At 37.3% G+C, this 20,008-nt stretch overlaps 1 protein-coding gene across 1 annotated transcript in view; it reads left to right on the forward strand.

Annotated features, from left to right (window-relative positions):
• The window catches only part of LOC107756168 (pyruvate carboxylase, mitochondrial-like), a 141,350-nt gene that overhangs the window by 36,403 nt on the left and 84,939 nt on the right, over positions 1-20,008 (forward strand). The window contains exon 9 of the mRNA XM_016573187.1: positions 15,940-16,102. Within this exon, the coding sequence (XP_016428673.1) occupies positions 15,940-16,102 (163 nt within the window). The remainder of the gene's footprint in view (positions 1-15,939; positions 16,103-20,008) is intronic.

Here is a 20,008-nt window from a genome sequence, read left to right on the forward strand (position 1 = left end):
GTGTGTGTGTGTGTGTGTGTGTGTGTGTGTGTGTGTGTGTGTAGGCCTTTAAAGCAAGACGAAAGGGCGGGAAAAATAGGTTCACCTTTGTGACGAGCCGTTTTAGACTCCAGTAAAAACAGCCTTATTCCTCCTGACTCTTCCTGCCAATGACTTTCTCTTTAATCGCTGGTGTGTGTATTGTTGATCCTGAGACAATCATATTCAGCTGTGTATTTGTATGCAGCTGGTCTTTCATCTGTCCCCCAGTCTCATTCTCTGTGTCGGTGTCGGTGATATGACCTTCATTTGGGCACAGTAATTAAGATCAATTACCCTCTGCCACTCTGTCGCTCCATGCCACTGGCAAGGTAATAAAATATGCCAGCTGCCCATAATTACCCATCATGTTTTCATAATTTGATATCTCCTCCATCTTTCTGTCATTCTTTCGGGTCAGAAAGTCTTAGGACAGTAATAAGACAGCTGACCACAGTGATAGTTGGTGGAAAAATACAGCTGTTCAGTACTAATCGGTTCCTGTCAGTTCTGGTTTATTGTTTCACTATCATTCTCTTGGACAATTTACAGTCTGTCTAGTTTCTAATGAATATTGCTGAAAAAAATCTAATTAAAAATTCAATCTAATTGGCTCTTTTCATTAGCAACTATCCTAAGTTGTGGCATGAAAGGCAGCAGACAGGAAAAAATAAGTCATTTCACACCAGAAGAAAGTCTGGTTCAGGTATCAACATTTATTACAGTATAATGAAATTTGTTATAGTATAATATATTGGGGTCGAATGAGAGCGGTACATAAGCCTGTAAATTTAAGTCATATGCCGGCTTATGTTGGTGTAAGTCATAGCCTACATATTCTGTTTTGAAGATATTAGCCAAGTGATGGGCTCTATTATATTGTGTCCCACAGCCCTCTGAATGTGCAGAGCAATAAATGTGACAACACAGTAAATTAATATCATAAAATGCCTTAAATCAATGACTAATCGTTAGCTAGGATAATCTTTGCGTAGCGGCAGCTCTACAATATATTCCAAAACTAAATAAATAGCCATTCAATTGTGCATAAAATTTTTTACAATGTATTTCAAAAGGTTATGAGTTTTTTAATCTTCAAATTGTAATTGCTAAGTAATATTTGTAACAGTAATTTTATAATTATTATTATTAATGATATTTGCTTGATTTGTTCATTTATTTTATTAATTATCTTTTATATTATATTATATTATATTATATTATATATTATATTATAACTCGCAAAAAAACTTCAATATGCAGATGAATGGCATTTTGGAAATATAATATAAAATAATATAATATACTATAGTATTATATTACATTATATTAAACACAACCCCTGTGAATTTTTATTTTAACCATCAGAGTCTGTAATACATATAAAAAGGTCAACAAAATTGCCTTCTCTTCTTAAGAACTCTTCTTCTTACAAAATGTCCTTACCGCAACGTTACAATAACGGTCATTATATACATTTTTCTTTTTTAATTTCTATAAAAATTTTATATTTCAGTAGCTTTCAAATTTTGTGCAGTTTTGTAAATACTGATATTAAAAAAATGTGGGTAGGCCTTCAGTGGCGTCCTACATGAATTAATCCATCTCTTCATTCCATCATAATGATGCCACGGTTATAGAAACCATAAATATTACACCGTAATGCAGTATAACAGGGCACTACATAACAGACAGGTATCTTATGTAGCGAGAATGAATGCCATTACTAAAGAAAGAAACCCAATTAACAATTGCGCAACACATCATCTGTAGCTGAAGCATTAACCTAACAAAATGACACAAATACAGTCCATCCGATGTTCTTACAGACATTTATTCACCCAAACGTATTTATACCTTACAGATAGCATTGGTATAAAACAAACAAGGTGATTACATGTGTTTTAAAGCTGATCTAACAATTTAATGTTCTCTTCCTGCTTTATTTCGTCTTCACGAGCCCCCCCGCCTGTCTGCCAGCAATTGCGCAACACATCATCTGTAGCTGAAGCATTAACCTAACAAAATGACACAAATACAGTCCATCCGATGTTCTTACATACATTTATTCACCCAAACGTATTTATACCTTACAGATAGCATTGGTATAAAACAAATAAGGTTGTTTTAAAGTTGACCTAACAATTTAATGTTCTCTTACTGCTTTATTTCGTCTTCATGAGTCTCCCCGCCGGTCTGCCAGCGCACTGCGGGAGGAAAATACTGGTTAGCACAGCTTTACTAGGAAAGTGAGCAAGTAACATTAAAATAATTCATACAAGACGATGAAGAAAAGTGTATACATGTGTTTTAACGTACCTCTGTGACTCTCATCTCCCCGCTGGTCTGCCTCTGCCAGCGGCGCTGCGGCCGGAGAAAAAGACCAGTTAATACAGCTCCACACGGGAAACTGATATTCTTACGGAAACTTAAACCTGGCTTTATATCGCGCAAATAACATCAGCATACAACGCATCAAGCGATAAAAGAGTCAAAAATGAAAATTAACCTACCTTACTCTAGTGGTTTTTCATCTTCACGAGTCTTTCACAGAGCCGGTGCCGAGGAGGTGTGTGGTTGTTTTTCGCAGTCATTTAGGACTACTGTTTTTAGATTTACTAAATATAGTAGGCAAATATTTTTTCAAAATGCACTGAAAATCTAAACCTGAGAAACAGTAATAAAAGTTTTACTAAGTTTTAATAAAATGATTTACAGTGATGCTGTTTGCTAGCTAGTATGCTGACCATCCAATCAAAGGACGAGAAAATGCTGACGTTTTCGTTAGCCAGCTAGATGGCCCTGGTGTGTCCAACTCGAAATCTGATTGGTTAAAGCAACGGTTTCATTGCTATTGATTTAAGCTAACAGACGCCTGCGCTGTTGATTCTGAAGGCCTTAAGGCAGATTTCTTTGACCCTGGCAACACGATTGCTGAAATATGATTGGATAAAAGCTCTAATATAAACATACACTGCTGGAAGCAGTGCAACCAAGAGAAAAGCTATGAACTGAAGAGAATAGACTATTGGAAATAATTTAATACACATTCATGGGAAAATATATTAAAACTAAATCAGTGATTCTGATAGTGTTTAGGCCAGCAGAGAAGGCTTTGCTGGCCCTGACGGCCCACCACTGGTAAAAGATAGTAGTAGTTTTGCAGTAAAGAACTCAAACTGGTTTTCATGTTTAAAAAATATTATCTCCTAAAGTGATTTGATTTGTGTACTGATTTGAGGCATGCAGTACTTTGTGTTTTGCCCTCTGGTTTCTTTTATTTATCCTCCACTGCCTTCTTTTCAGAGTTTTCTCTCTTTTTGTCAGCTGGGAGACACTCTTTATCTGCCCATTTTCCTTTCTCTTTTTGTAACGTTCTTTTTCCTTCTGCAGATACTTTGCATACCTCTGGGTCTTTTCTCATTTCCTCTCTGCATTTCTTTGATCTTATTGTTGATGAATTTGGTCTCATCTAGGGTTACAAAATGTCATGTTTAAATATAGTTTACAATAGACTGAATATTGTAATTTAATATACAGTAAACCTCAAACTTGTCTCTACCGCAACACAAGGTCTTTACCGCAACACCTACATTTGCTGCGGTAAAGACATGTTGCGGAAATGAAATTTTTGCTAATATTGCAGCTAATTGGCAGCTAGCAAGGGCTCTACTACATTAGTTTTGACTCTTAGCATCTTAATATACATGTATTAAATACTATTAAAATATAAATATATTAAAACTAATATACATTTATTTTTAAAATGTAGTTCAAAGTACAGAATTACTAAGCTGTATGGTAAGGACACACAATAAATACTGACACAGAAAAGATTATATTTACCTTATATTTTTTGGATCTTGTGAGTGAGGTAGTGAGGTGACCCAGTCTATCAGCAATGTGCTCACGTGCTAATTTCTGTTTCTATAGAAACTAGACTTGTTTGTCTTTGATAAAATGTGATGATAAAAGCTTTTTTTCATTGTTGCGGTAAGGACCTAAAAGTGTGGGTCAGGCACATTTAGTTGAAAAAATCATAAAAATTATCAGTAAACAATACAAAAATATTTAAGATGCTGTAAATTTATATATATATTAAACCATTCCATTTGAAATCATGTAAATTGTAATTCAATTAGCTTATTTTACGCATCTCAACATTGTGACCAGAGTTGTGGGGCATGAACAAAAATGGTGTTTGGACCTATAAATGCTTCAGAATTTTATATGAAATCCATTAATCATTAATTATATTTTTGTCAAGATATGTAATGACACTGTGAATATATTTATAAAGCATCATATGACAAATTAGAACATAAATCTAAAATTTCACTGCTGGGACTTAAAAGTGCCCGTAGTTGCAGAAACACCCATATGCTAATCAGCATTATTTTAGTATTTTTTATATTATTATATTTTTTATATGTTCAGTTTCTTTCTTTTTAGGTTTTCGTTATTTTTTTGCTTTTGTAATTTTTATTAGTGTTTTTAAATGTCCTTTTAACTTTAATTAATTAATTAATTTAATATTTATATATTTTTTTATTTCTGCGTTATTTCAAAATTTTGTAAAAGTTTTAGTTAACTATACAAACACTGGTGCAAATTAATAAATAGCTGATATGAAAAATGTAATTACATTAAAATAAATAGATTTTTTAAATTAAATTAAATTAAATTAACGTTTTAATTAAATTACATTTTAAATTAAATTAAAATGAGCCTGACCCTTTGACCAGAACAAGCTTCTGCGTAGACCAGACTTGATGCTGATGCTCAAAATTCTGGCTACGCAAGACTACTCTTCCCCATTTCTCCTTGATTATGCAGAAGCCAGCAAGTGCATGGTGAAGAGTTGATTGAGTGCTTCAATTCTTCACTCACTGCCTCCTTCCACGCCTCACAGCTGTGCAGTTATGCCGTGACTTTTCACGCTCATTCTGCATTCATGCTTGTTTTCTGTGTGTGTGTGTGTGTGTGAGAGAGAGAGAGTGCATGTTCTTTGTGTTGGTTTGTGTGTCTCTGGGTGACCCTGGTAATGGGTTTCTAATTACTTTGGGTTGTTGCTAAATTGCAGTTGCTCATTTGTATTGGTCCATTTTTGCAGGGAAGAGAATGGACAAGGGCATTAGGGGGCTTGGAAAGACGGAGTGATGGAGGTGCAGGAGAGAGCGAGAAAAAAGACACAGAGAGAGAAGCAAGATGAATGAGGCGGATGAACCTTTCTCACCTAACAGGGGAACGGGCCGAGACATTAGTGCATTGTCGTAGTGTGTTTTCTGCAAGTGTATTGATTTACTTTTTAATGGACAGCCAACTAATGGTATAGATCATTACGGAACGTGTGAGATGCCAAAAGTTTTAAGGGTGAAAGTTAGCTGGAGATAAGACTTGGTAATTAAAGGTCAAATATGAATTTGAGGGGAATAGCGTAGGAGGAAAGAAACTGATTGACGTGAGTTTTTTTTTTAAACTGAATGTGGCCCACCCACAGGAACCCATTGCTCTCTCTCCAGGGGGGATTTCATTCCTTTGTGGGTTTGGTCTTATGACCTTTTGCTTGTATAGAGTTGCATCAGATAATGGAGCGCTGTTTACTGTCAACGTGATTTTAGTTGTTTGGATTTGTTGTGGTATTGATGTGCAAAGCTTCTGTCCTTTCTGATTTGGCTCTGAATGGAGCAGATAAAAAACAAGTGTTCCTAGGGGCCCTTGAGAGCCCTCTATGTGATGGCAGAGACTTGATCCGTGCCAGCATCCCTCTCCAGGAGTGTTTGTGTGCGTTTCCTTAGCAGCAGGTAACCATAGGCTGATCGGCTCAAGCGCTTTGTCAACAGCGGTGTGTAATGATGCTGTTTAAACAGGCTGGTTGGACCCGACACCTGCACACACTTCTGACCAGAGATAAGACTGTGAGGGACAGTGTTCCCGTTAATCTGCACAAGGGCTCAACTGTGCTCTTCTGATGTTATTTCTCCGCAGACTAGAAGAAATATTCAACACTGAAATCAGACCCAAACATTTGTGGGAAAAGACGAGATTTATTGAATTTGAGTGGCCACTCGATTGTCCTTTGTATGTCTATAAGTCTGTCTGTCTGTCTATTTATCTTTCGTTCTATCTATGTCATTCTGTTGTCCTTTCTAGCTGTCATTTTATCATTCTGTCATCCTTTCTAGGTGTCGCTCTGTCGTCATTTCTAGCTGTCGATCTCTGCCATTCTGTCATCTTTTCTCACTGTCGCTTTGTGTTGTTCTGTCATCCTTTCTAGCTGTCGTTCTGTCGTCCTTTCTAGCTGTCGCTCTCTGCCATTCTGTTGTCCTTTCTAGCTGTCGCTCTCTGCCATTCTGTTGTCCTTTCTAGCTGTCGCTCTGTCGTCCTTTTTAGCTGTTGCTCTGTCGTCCTTTCTAGCTGTCACTCTCTGCCATTCTGTTCTCCTTACTAGCTGTCGCTCTGTCATTCTGTCGTCCTTTCTAGCTGTCGCTCTGTCGTTCTGTCATCCTTTCTAGCTGTCGTTTTATCATTCTGTCATGCTTTCTAGCTGTCGCTCTCTGTCGTCCTTTCTAGCTGTTGCTCTGTCACTCTATTGTCCTTTCTAGCTGTCGCTCTGTTGTTTTGTCGTCCTTTCTAGCTGTCGCTCTGTCGTTCTGTCGTCCGTTCTAGCTGTTGCTCTGTCACTCTATTGTCCTTTCTAGCTGTCGCTCTGTTGTCCTTTCTAGCTGTCGCTCTGTCATCCTTTCTAGCTGTCACTCTGTCGTAGGGCTGTGACAGTCGCCGTGACAACCACGTCGGTCTGTTGCCACCGGCGGTAGTGCATGTGACGTCACACACTCTATAACAAGCATAATACAAAGCTTTGTATACAAGTGTAATAACAGTAACAGTTGTTGTTTTATTTAGACTACAAGTCTATGTTAATTCACAAATTACCTCAAACGCCATACAGTGTTTCCTTTAGATCATGCTTTAGATTGGCAGGTTTGAGCACTGGAAAATACAATATATTCTGCATTCAGCAAATCAATTTCATGTTGAGCGATTGACCTTGTTGGGAAACCAAATAATACATTGCCGATCTGGAGCCATCTCTATTCATGTCACCCATCCGCGTTTGTACAAATGTCTTCAAGTTCCCGTGATCGCAAACGCCCGGCTGGTCAGGTTTGTATTGGTGAGGCTTTCTCCAAACTGGCCAAATACCAACGAGACAGCGGTAAATGGAAGATGCTAACAAGAAATGTGGAAACATACGGCGCAATTCCTATTCCACAGAGAGCGCGTGCAGACCAGGAGTTAATGCGAACGACTGTCGTCCTTTCTAGCTGTCGATCTGTCGTTATGCCGTCCTTTCTAGCTGTTGCTCTGTCGTCCTTTCTTGCAGTTGCTGTCGTCCTTTCTAGCTGTCGTTCGGTCTTCTTTTCTTGCTGTTGCTCTGTCATTCGGTCATCCTTTCTAGTTGTCGCTCTCTGTCGTTCTGTCGTCCTTTCTAGCTGTCGTTCTGTTGTACTGTCGTCCCTGCTAGCTGTTGCTCTGTCGTTCTGTCTTCCTTTCTAGCTGTCGCTCTGTTGTACTGTCGTCCCTGCTAGCTGTTGCTCTGTCGTTCTGTCTTCCTTTCTAGCCTTAAGTAGCAAATTTTGCAAAACTCAAAATTTAAGTCACTGCCAATACTTTTGGCCACAACTGTAGCTGTCGCTCTGTTGCTCTGTCGTTCTGTCGTCCTTTCTAGCTGTCGCTGTCGTTCTGTCTTCCTTTCTAGCTGTCACTCTCTGTCGTTCTGCTGTCCTTTCTAGCTGTCGCTCTGTTGTCCTTTCTAGCTGTCGCTCGGTCTTCCTTTCTAGCTGTCGCTCTGTTGTACTGTCGTCCTTTCTTGCTGTTGCTCTGTGGTCCATTCTAGCTCTCGCTGTGTTCTGTCATCCTTTCTAGCTGTCGCTCTGTTGCTCTGTCGTTCTGTCGTCCATTCTAGCTGTCACTGTGTTCTGTCGTCCATTCTAGCTGTCACTGTGTTCTGTCGTCCTTTCTAGCTGTCGCTCTGTCGTTCTGTCATCCTTTCTAGCTGTCGTTCTGTTGTCCTTTCTAGCTGTCACTGTGTTGTTCTGTCATGCTTTCTAGCTGTCTCTGTGTTGTTCTGTCTTCCTTTCTAGCTATCGCTCTGTTGCTCTGTCCTTCTGTTCTTCTGTCGTCCTTTCTAGCTGAAGTTTTGTTGTTCTGTCATTCTAGCTATTGTTCGATCTATCTGTTGTTCTTTCTAGCTGTCGATTGTGTATGTAGGTATCAGAGATGGGCACTCGAGTTAGTGACTCGGACTCCAGTCACACTCAAGTCGCATTTTTATAGACTTCAGACTTGACTTCAGACTTGACCTGAAATGACTCCAGGCTTGACTCGAGGAAAAGGAGTCTTTTGCAACTTGAGTCTTTTCTCCTTAAATAATTATATAACTGATATTCAAAAGGCGGGCCGCATCCGCACCCTGGCATCCATCCGGACTGCGAGCCGTAACAGCAGCACCATTTTAAGTGAGCAGCGCGTCAAAACAGCGGTGCGGATCACATAACAAGTGCTCAGGGTCGTTTATGGCAAATATCTTTCAGCGCTATATCCTCTAGTATTTTTATCTAAAGCCAAACGCTCTTTATTCAAGCCTTTTCAGCTCCGTGCGCTTTCTCTCTCTCCAGACGCGCGCCAGTGCCAAGTTTAAGAGCTGCGATGTCGCGGTTATTTTAACAACAACAGAAACACCCTCTCCTTCTGTTTGCTCTTCGCTTAGCTGATCGCACTCGCACTCGAGTCACATTTTTATAGACTTCAGGCTTGACTCAGACTCGACCTGAAATGACTCCAGACTTGACTCGACTCGAGGAAAAGGACTCGTGAATGTTTTAAAAGCAACTCGTGTCTTAATCCTTATATAACTGATATTCAAAAGGCAGACCGCATCCGCACCCTGGCATCCATCCGGACTGCGAGCCGTAACAGCAGCACCATTTTAAGTGAGCAGCGCGTCAAAACAGCGGTGCGGATCACATAACAAGTGCTCAGGGTCGTTTATGGCAAATATCTTTCAGCGCTATATCCTCTAGTATTTTTATCTAAAGCCAAACGCTCTTTATTCAAGCCTTTTCAGCTCCGTGCGCTTTCTCTCTCTCCAGACGCGCGCCAGTGCCAAGTTTAAGAGCTGCGATGTCGCGGTTATTTTAACAACAACAGAAACACTGTGAGCAGCAAAATTATAGATTACTTTCACTAAAACACAGCAGAAAAAAACAATGCTGCAAATAGTTATTTTTCTTACTCTCTTTTTATCTATCTATAACCTATGACATTGACTGTTCAAACCAGATGTGACAAGACATTTCTGATCTACATTTAGCATTATTGATCTGTAGGCTAAGAACATTTCAAATGAATCATGTAATTATAATTGGGAAAATTGTTGTTGGATGGCTAAGATAGAACTCAAACTTTGAAACTGCTAGTTATCTTTCTTTTCTGCTCAAGATGAGAACGTTTTGATTATTGTAGCTACTTTGTTTTTAGATAATGCTTTTATTTAGGCTAAAATATTAAAATAGTATAGATTTGCTTTTTGTCCGGACCTCTGCTTGGAAGAAAATATAGAGGCCGCACCTCTTGGAACTTTAATTGAATGGTTGTAATATCTGTGTCACATATTTCCTGATGTGTCATGGTAGATCGGACACTTATTATAGAATTTGATTACAGAAAAACTGTTTTGAACATGGTAATGGATTAAAACATAGCCTATAAATAACAGACTGGACGTACTTTAACCTTACATCTTAACACCTCTTTTTAGGGGTCGACCGATATGTGTTTTTCAAGGCCGATACCGATTATTACAGATCAAGTAGACCGAGAACCGATATATATATATACAGTAATATATTTCTGATAATTTCATTAAGCTAACCCGAATTTATATTTTGACGGGTTGCCATGAGGAACTTGTTTCTGTAGGTCTATGTAAATATGAAGATAGTTTTACTCCAATGAAACTGTCAAATGCTCGTGAAGTGACTCTTAGAGGGAGTCAGAGCAGTTCTGGAGATGTTGTTCATGTATTTATGTCCTCATGTAGTGGTACGACAGAAGCTGAAATCACCGCGAGCACACTTTGTGTAGAAAACAAAACTGCGAGTCTGTGCCATTTACATACACAGAGACACACAGAACATGCTGGATTCATATTTAAATAGTATTTTTGCGGCTTAATATTTACAGATACTAGTCCATATTGCGACTCTATTCTTCCGCATTGTGGAAATCAAAGATAATATTGAGGTGTTTTGCAGCTTCAGTGTAACGTTAGTGGATTGCGATTTATTGCAACTTAAGCAATCGGTACCGATAATCGGTCGACCCCTACCTCTTTTATTACAAAGCAGATCATAGATCATGCATTTTGTCTATAGCCTATAAAACAGCTTCGTAAATTGGAAGATTTTAATACATGAGGATTCTGAATGGGATTTTTTTAGCGAGCCATTAAATGAATTGAGACTCGACTCAGACTCGCCGATACCGATAATCATAAAAATGCTTAATATCGGTACCGATAATCGGTCGACCCCTACCTCTTTTATTACAAAGCAGATCATAGATCATACATTTTGTCTATAGCCTATAAAACAGCTTCGTAAATTGGAAGATTTCAATACATGAGTTAATTTATTATTATTTTTTATTTCAGTGATTTGTTCCATTTTTTTGTCCTTAAACCTTTATAATATTGTGTTAGGGAGTAGAAAATTGAAAATATCAGTAATTCAATCGGTATATGGCATTAAAATTATCAGTATATGACATTAAAATGAAAAGGTTTCTGTTATTGTTAATATCGTAAATAATAATATTGACAAAAGTATATCCATATATTGTAGAAATAATATTTGTAAAATAATATTCTAATTTATTATTATTTATATATATTAAATGTTTAGCCATTTACAATTATTAAATATCTTTCTTTCTTTTTCTTTCTTTCTTTCTTTCACATTTTTTAAATTTTATTTAATTATTTGTACCATTTTCTACCCCTGAAACTTTATACACAATTAGAGAAAAAACTGAATATATTAATCATGTATTCGGTCATTATATTATGTTAAAAATTAAAAAGTGTGTGTATATACATATAGTCAAACTTAGAAGTGGGTCAACAAAATTTAGAGGAGATATTGATGAGGGAATATTGTCACACATCAGACTTTGACTTTCTCTTGGCTTGGATACTCAAGTGTCGTCATATGTTGATTTCTTTAAATTCTGGTAGGATCCTATTCAGGAGCATTGGAAGATATTAAACATTGTGGAAGAACACACACACTCACACACACACACACAGACAGTCAATCACACAACAACACGCTGTCACTCATGGGGCTCAGTCTGTGTTGTATGACTGACTGGGATTGTTCCACTCCCAAATAATTTCTGCATATGCTGCTGCCTGGCTTTGGCAATTAATATGGAATAGAGAATCAGACTGAATATATTAACATGGCTCCCCCACCTCATCACTGAGCAGCTTCCATAACAATTCTCATGCTGCTCGCTGCAGTTGCCTCTGTTCTGCTGTCCTCCTTTTTCTCTCTGCTCTCTTGTTTTGTCTGTCTAATGCTCCCAGTCTTCATTGTCTGTGTCTCTCTTCAGCACTCTCTCACTCTTTCTCATCTGTCTGGCTGTAGGCTGCTTAAATGCAGTGCTGTCTGGAGATTTGAAGGGTACACGATGGCAGTTAGGGGGTAGCAAGTGTGTGGTGGTGTTTTTTGTTTTTTTATTGCTTGTAAATGTGAAATGTAATGTTTCAGAAGGCATTGACCAACACTGTGATTCATTCATGTGGTACATGTTCCTGAATCAACATCCTTTGTTGATCCTCAAACAACAGACCTAACAAATAAGCATTGCTGAGTAATATAAAAAAAAAAAGAGTGAAAAAAATATAAAATTGCAATTAATGTTTCAACCCCTTTTCTGAAATTTTCTGAAGTTTTTTTTTTATTGCAGTTTAGTGCCATGTTGAAAGTTATAATGTCAGTATATAATGTAATATTTGTAAATATCACATCATCATTATATCATATATATGATAGTTATATCATAATTATTCAACCCCTATTCAGCACTTCTGTTTAAGTCACTTATTTGCAGGGGTGTGAAGTAACGAATTATAAATACTCACGTTACAGTAAGTAGTTAAGTTTTATCAGTAATTGTACTTTTTTGAGTAGTTTAAAAATTGTGTCTCTTCATTTTTTATGACAAATAAGATAATGTGAATTACAGAACGTACAACGTTTTTAAAATGTATCAATTGCGGTGTACAGCGTTTATTATGAGGGGGTAGAATCCACAGCCCAGTACTCACTACTCAATACTCATGAGTACTTTTAAATAGGCTACTCTTTTACTCTTACTCAAGTAGTTTTTTGGACAAGTACTTTTACTCTACTCACACTACATTTTTTGGAAGGTAATGGTAATTTTACTTGAGTATATTTTTTCAGTACTCTTTCCACCACTGCTTATTTGTAATGTATACACAACTGTGTATATATAAAAGCACACACACACACACACACACACACACACACACACATATATACTATATATATATATGTATGTATGTTGATTCAGCTGCCACTTGTTCTTGCATAAATTACATTAAGCTTATTTCTGAATATCGAAGGTGCATACATTGACACTTCTATGGCAAAAGACATAGAACAACCACTCTTCAACTTTCTTTCAAAAAATAGTTCAGATTGCCATACAGTTGAAGATTGAAGATGCTGATGACACACTTTTAAGAAATGGTTGATTTATCAGCCACAGTCTATTGTATTATCCCACATAATGCACCGTTGCCTGGGATTTAAATGCATGCCAGGAAAAAAAGAGTCACAGACCGATGAGTCATTGCTTAAAATGCCACTATTATTAGTGCATTCTCATCTCATTCTGATGCTTTTAAAACCGGCTAGTTATGAAACAAATATGAAATTCTCTTCTGGGTCTATGGCAGATCAGGATATTGTATATTTTGGGAAGTTTGGTAGCGATGCATGTTTGCTGAATCAGAGCCTGTTCATATAATAGTGCAGTAATCCTTTTAAGTTATTGTTTCACATTATTATGGAAGTCATTGTAGCTTTCCAGGCATGGATTGCTTGGAGTAAGTATTGCTATAGGAGCAGTATAGATGCATATAATCAGGAGAAGCTTGAGCGAGAGAGGTAAGGGAGCGTGGAAGTGAACATTGTGCCCTTGAGACTGGGTCAGTGGCCCCTTATAGCTGTGATATTATGAGTACATTGAATCCCAGAATCTGTTTTCACTGCTGCAGGTTATTCTTCCTGTCTAGCTCTGAAAAGCCAAACTGCTAAATAGATTATACATTGATTATACACCCTTGAGACAACATTGTGAATAAACAACTTTTATGAGCTGTTTTTTTAAATGAAAATTGCAAGTTCCTAAATGGTCTCCTCTTATTTTTTTTAATGGAATATTGCAATATTGCAGGAATATTGTTTATTATAAATGATTTATACTTACACATCCTACTTGCACATCAAAATCGTTAATGTCCCCTCCACATCGCTACAAAATCTCTGGTTTAATCCATGTTTCACTTGGATATGTCACAATAGTGAATGAAAATCATTTCACAGTTTCTTTTTCTGTTTCCAATTTGATCATTCACTGAATCCACTTAAGTGTTAAAGTTAACATCTGATTTGATTACGTGTGTGTGTGTGTGTGTCTTTAAAAGAAAGATTTCTTCCTGACAGAACAAAGAGATTCATTTTACAAATAAACTTCTTTTCTTTTATAAGGTTTCAAAGTTGTATATTTTGTGTCTAAAATGTCAGATAAGTCCATTCTGTATTCTCAATTCATTCTTAATTTAAATTCAGTGCTAGATTTCTCAGTTTATAATAAATATTTGGTATGACAGTTGTATTATTTATATATCAGATTGTGTTGACATACTGTGTGATGGGCAAATAAGGAAAAATAAGTTTTGTGAGTAAATGGAGGTTGCATGAAAGCATAAGCGAATACCTCTGAATCCAAAAATAAATACATTGAAGTACATATAAGCTTTAGTTTTTGCACTTTTCACCCCAGTTTTTAACCTAATACTCATAAATCAGTTTTACATTTGTTTGGTGGGTTTCTGAAAGATTACCTAACATTAATGCCAACATAGCGTTACTAAGAACAGCTTTTAAAGCTTTCGAATGCAGAATTAATGTCGTAACCATTTTAGCTCATCCACACTATCCACACAAGTGTCTTGGTCAGGGTCCATAAAAAAGCAGAATTTTTTCACCTAGTTTGGATTCAACTTGCAACCTTATTGTTTGCTGCTCTGACCCCAAATATATCATCTGATAAATTTCATTTTAACAATTCCAGATCTGCTGGAGTATTTACACGATGAAAATAATAGGGATAATCCATTAAGCTGATTTTGATGTTTCATTTGGTAATTATTTCAGCTTGCAGCTATAATGACCAGAGTTCATGTGAGAGATGTTATCATTAGACGCCAGTGTCATAAAGACATATGCGTGCAATATTCAGAGCCCGTTTGTACCATTGTTAAAAAATTAATGAGGCCTAGCCAGATAATGTTGAGAGCTGTGCAAACAAATGGCCTTTGCCATCACCATGTGTGTATGTGCATATAAATGTATTGCCGCAGTGTTATCAAAAGCATGCTGTGCGGTATGTATGTCGGCCTTCGAGAAATCCTACATTTTCTAAATACCTCCATGCTGGAGATAAAAAAGGCAGACACTTTGTAGCATAAATTATTGATGCACAGCATGAAGGCAAATACTATCTCACTCTTCTTTTATTGGTTAAAAATATTTTCGGACCCACTCGTGCTTTCAGGTTTTGTCTCGCACACACTTTTTAATTTGATTATTCATTCATCATAAAGAGGTTGAATTGTAAAGTTTTAGCCTTTTGAATGCCTTTTATTCCTTCTGATATATGGTGAAACAAACATTAGTAATGTGGAATAAATACCTTCATATATAGCGTTTCCCGTACACGACGACATTGATTCCCAACAAAAGCCTGCAGATTCATAGCGTTTCTGTTTGCTAGTATATGCATTTTTCCCCCCATTAGAGTCAACCCGGTTCACTCCCCTTTGCGCCTGTAAGAATAAAATTGACCTGATATATGAGGATTAGGAATTGTGGGACATGAGGAATGAGTTCGGTGAATCTAGGGTGAGTAAATATATCAGTGTGATTTATATGGCTCTTAATAAATCCAACTTTACACTGGGGAAAGCACTTATCCAATAAGATGGCAGATTCAGCCAAATGTAGCCAATCAGCCCCGGAAAAGCCTGGTTCATTCAATTGAGCTGAGGGACTGATTTAATTGTGAAGCTATTGAGGCCGGATCAGGCGCTAGCTGTTAGCCGTGAATCTAGCAGGCATTTCCTGTTTGTATGTCGCTGAGTGACTCGCTCGTTTCCTTCTACAATCCCCTCATCCCACTCCTTGTCAAACGAGTGCAGCGTTATGAAGCGGATTGCTAATTGTCAAGCCTGTCTAATAGAAGTTATTGGAGCAAGCAGGCGTCTCGCGCATTCTCGCCTCACTGGTGTGAATGCTGCCTCGACGTGTTGCACCTGCTGGAATGTCAAGCGGCTGAAAATGGTTCGAGTGAATCTGTTGTGATTCCAGATCGCTGAAGCAAGGGGTCTGGCCTGATAACGTGCACTCGTCTGGAGTGATAAAGTGTGGGGGGTGGATGTGATCTTTGTGGCTGTGGGGCCTGTGGCAGGATGTGTTTTTGTTGTTTGCCAAATGCAATAAAACCACTGTCTCTGTTTCTGTCTCTGTCTTTCTCTTCCAGTGTGGATCTGGTACACGCTCAGCTGAGAGTGTGTGAAGGTCGCAGCCTGCCCGAGCTGGGCTTGAAACAGGACAAGATACGGATCAATGGCTATGCCATCCAGTGCCGTGTGACCACGGAGGACCCGGCACGTGGCTTCCAGCCTGACACGGGAAGACTGGAGGTAGGTTAACATCCTACATTCAACAGCTGGGCCATCACACATCTCTCCTCAGCCATGTTTCCAGAGAGAAAAAATGAAGAGATTTTTTTTTTCTTTTTCTTTTTTCATTTATTTGATTTTTCTTTTCTGACTGTTATTTGAAAAAGACTGCAGTGAACATCAGCAGTCTGTGGATTTGTGCATCTGAATGTATATATTTTCAGACTTTATTTAGCAGATTTTATTATAGCTGAAATAATTAAATTCAGTATTAAATGCATATGGTTTAGACCTTCATCACAAACTATTCCAACAACAAAAATATGATGAATTGTGTTGATGCAGAGTAGGGTTTTTTTTTTTTTACGTATGTGTTTGTCCCCTTGTGAGAGACAGTTTAATTTATATTTATTACATTGACAGCATATTAACACTGACATTATATTATTATTATTTTTAACAAGTCTAAATGCAGATTTATTTTTCTTTACTGTTAAACCTACTGCTATCAGTAGAATAAAATAATTGCAATTAACCTTGTGATTTCTGATCAAATTTCTGATCAGTCCTTATTTCAGAAACCAGATTTCCTATCGAATCAAATTTGGTGAACATCATGCTGAAATCATTAAGTTAAACATATTTCATTATTATCTTAAGTGCACACATTAACTTTTATATATTTTTTTAAAATACATGTTGGAAAAAAAATTCTAATATATATATTATGACCATGTTCAGTATTCTTCTATATTTGTTCTACTTTTATAAGAAATTACTTTTTCATGGTGTTGTTATTGTTATGTGCAGGCTTTTATTTATATATATATATATATTTTTTTATTACTATATTAATATAAAAAAAAAATGGCATCACAATATCAATTTCTTTTAAATGTTAGACGTATTTATATATATTTTTTTTGTGTGTGTGAGTATCTGTACAGGCCATTTTCTAAGTCCTGGACCATGTCTCAAATGACATACCAAATGCTATATGGTCTTATTTCATGATTCAGGAGGGTGCTCATGGGTGCACCCTTTTGGGGCTGCTGTGCACCCCTGATGAGTTCTTTTAGCTGACTGGTAAAGTGTAAACCCCTGGAAGGACCACTAGGGCTGACGGGCACTTCTTCCAAATATTGGACGTGGCCGAAACTTTGGTGTAAATCGAACACTGACCACCACAAACACGTCCCAGACACACTCTGTAGCTGTGCTCTTCTGAAGTGTGTACCTGCATGTGGTGATATCGCGGAGGTGTGAAATTGTCTGAGATGTTGCTGACGGAAGCTTTTACCTTTGAGGCCTTATGGAAATGATTTGTTTGCGGATGAATAATTGAACAAATATTGATATCAGCTTTTTGTGCCCAGTCACTGTTGAGCTGCAAGCCTTACATCTGTCCAAATATCTCACAGATGCAACTCGTGCTGTCTGTCTGTGCGGTTATCTGGTTTTGAGCCACAAGGTTAACTGGGGTCTCTTGAGGATCTCTGATCAAGATCTTGCAGGCTAGATGTGTATATATACATAGAAATACCCCAAGGAGTCGACTAGCCCACAAACCACATGCTGTAGTCATCCAGTTATACCCACATTCCGCCAGCTTATTGGCTAGACAACCCCGTATGGTCCAGATGCATCATCGGATGTGCCGTGCCTGGGCGAAATCTTTGTTCCTCCATCCAGCCACAGGGTCTTGGCTGTATCAAAAGAGAGCTGGATCTCTCTGATAAGGATGTTCCTCCATTAACTTTAGTCAAAGACTGACGTGGACGTCCTGTGATGTTGGAAGAATGTTTCCACTTAAGAGGGATGAGGATCCATGCAGATGGAGAGATGAAGGGAGAGGGGTGGGAGAAGCAGTGAACTTGGGCGAAGTTTAAATGTTATTGTGGAGAGATTCCTTCAGCATGGGTCTCTGCATTTGCCAGAGCTAAAACATTGAGAAAGCGAGTGAGAATTCACCAAACGAAGTGTGAGCGAGAATATGAGATGGTTGTAAGAGGGGAAAAAAAGAATTTGAGTGAGCATCCCTGATCCAGAAGACGAGAGCTTCAGCATCAGATTGAATGTAGCGGGGAATTATGGGTATGTATTGACCGATAATTAGGCTGAGAGTCTAGACGCTTGATTGAGAAAGATAATAAACCAGTGTTCAAAAGTAACACTCACCATGCAAGAATGAAAATTGGCTTTGACAATTAAATAACACCAATACAATCCAGTTAGTCTGTAATTTTATTAAGACCTGCAATAATACAGTATAATCACATTGTATGAATGATGGACTGACCCTTTACATCAGCCTAAAACAGAAAACACTGTTGCAACTTCTTTTAAATGTTGCGATGACTTATAATGACTTTACTTCAGTGGAAATTTATCATCTGAAGTTTATATAGAAGGTGCTTTTTTTCTGTGAAATACAGCCTATTTCTTCCATCAAATCTCTAAAATGACAAAACCTTGATAAATCTTCGTTTAGTGATGGCTAACGGTTGAGAAAGGTTGCTTAATTTTATCGCCATCTTACAAAAAAACAAAATCCATATTTTGATGCCTCGATCATATTTCTTAATGTTTCATTGAGAAATGGTGCTCATAAGTATATGATTTGTGTGTGACTATGTATTAGTATGATTAGTGTGCGTTTTCTGCAAGCACACAATGATCTGTGTTGTTTGTCAAAGGAAAAATGGCTAAATCATCTTGGGAGCTAAAACATATTTTTTAATAAAATATTGCAAAATACAGTATCTCACACCCAACACTGGCTGTAGGTCGGAATGATATTGAATCTCCGCAATATATTCACAATAATTTTGCTAATGATCTGAAACTTAACAAAACTTTAAAAACTGGCATATTTTAAAACTGAACTTTTTTTTAACTGTTTCCTAATAAACACATCATTAGTAATTACATTTAGAGTATTCCTTGATTTGGGAGTACGAGACATTTTCACGTAAAAGGGTTTTACTGTTAAAGCTCTTGCATTTAAACAGTTTGAATATACTTGGTTAGAGCAAACACAAAAATTGGGTTTTATATTTAACATTGTCAGATATATTGAGATATGCTACTGTTCAAAAGTTTGAGGTAATTTAAAAAAAAAAGAAATTAATACATTTATTCATCAAGAATGCAATAGGCTACATTGAGCAAAATTGACAGTAAATACATTATAAATAAATATAATAAATACCTAATGAATGTTGTTAAAACTCTTTAAACTGAAAAATTAGGGTTTCCACAAAAATAAGCAGCACAACTGTTTTCAACATTGATAATAAGAAATGTTTATTGAGCATCAAATCAGCATATTAAAATGATTTCTGAAGGACCATGTGACACTAAAGACTGGAGTAATGGTTGATGAAAATTCAGCTTTGCCATCACAGGAATAAATTGCATTTTAAAATGTATTAAAATAGACAACAGATATTTTAAATGGTGATGATATTTTCACAGTATTATTGTTTTCACTGTATTTTTCATCAAATAATTTCTTTCGAAACATTCGAAAATCTTACCAACCCCAAACTTTTGAATGGTATTGTATAATGTATATATATTTTTAACTATGTCAGCCAGGTCTAATTGGCACATGTGGTAAAAAAAAAAAAAAAGTAAAATTTGTACTCTAGGTTGAATGTTTCTTGTGGCCTTGGATAGGAACTTGTGAAAAAAAGGCGAGATCGAGATGGAGAAAGGCAGTGCTGTGAAGGTATAATCAGCCTGGCGTTAGATCTTCTCCCATTTCAGTATGTCAACACAAGCTCTCCTGTGTTTGTGTGCAGTAGTGACTGATGTGAAAATAAGGCCGCAGGTAAAGAGAAAAGCGCCGCTCTCTTGATTCCTCTGTCTGCTTGGAAGTTTCTCCGCACTTTCTGACGTGTCTGATGTCGTGCTTCAGAGGGA

This window comes from Sinocyclocheilus rhinocerous, unplaced genomic scaffold (assembly GCF_001515625.1).
Source record: "Sinocyclocheilus rhinocerous isolate Xijiao unplaced genomic scaffold, SAMN03320098_v1.1 scaffold682, whole genome shotgun sequence".
In the NCBI taxonomy this organism is placed as follows: Eukaryota; Metazoa; Chordata; class Actinopteri; order Cypriniformes; family Cyprinidae; genus Sinocyclocheilus; species Sinocyclocheilus rhinocerous.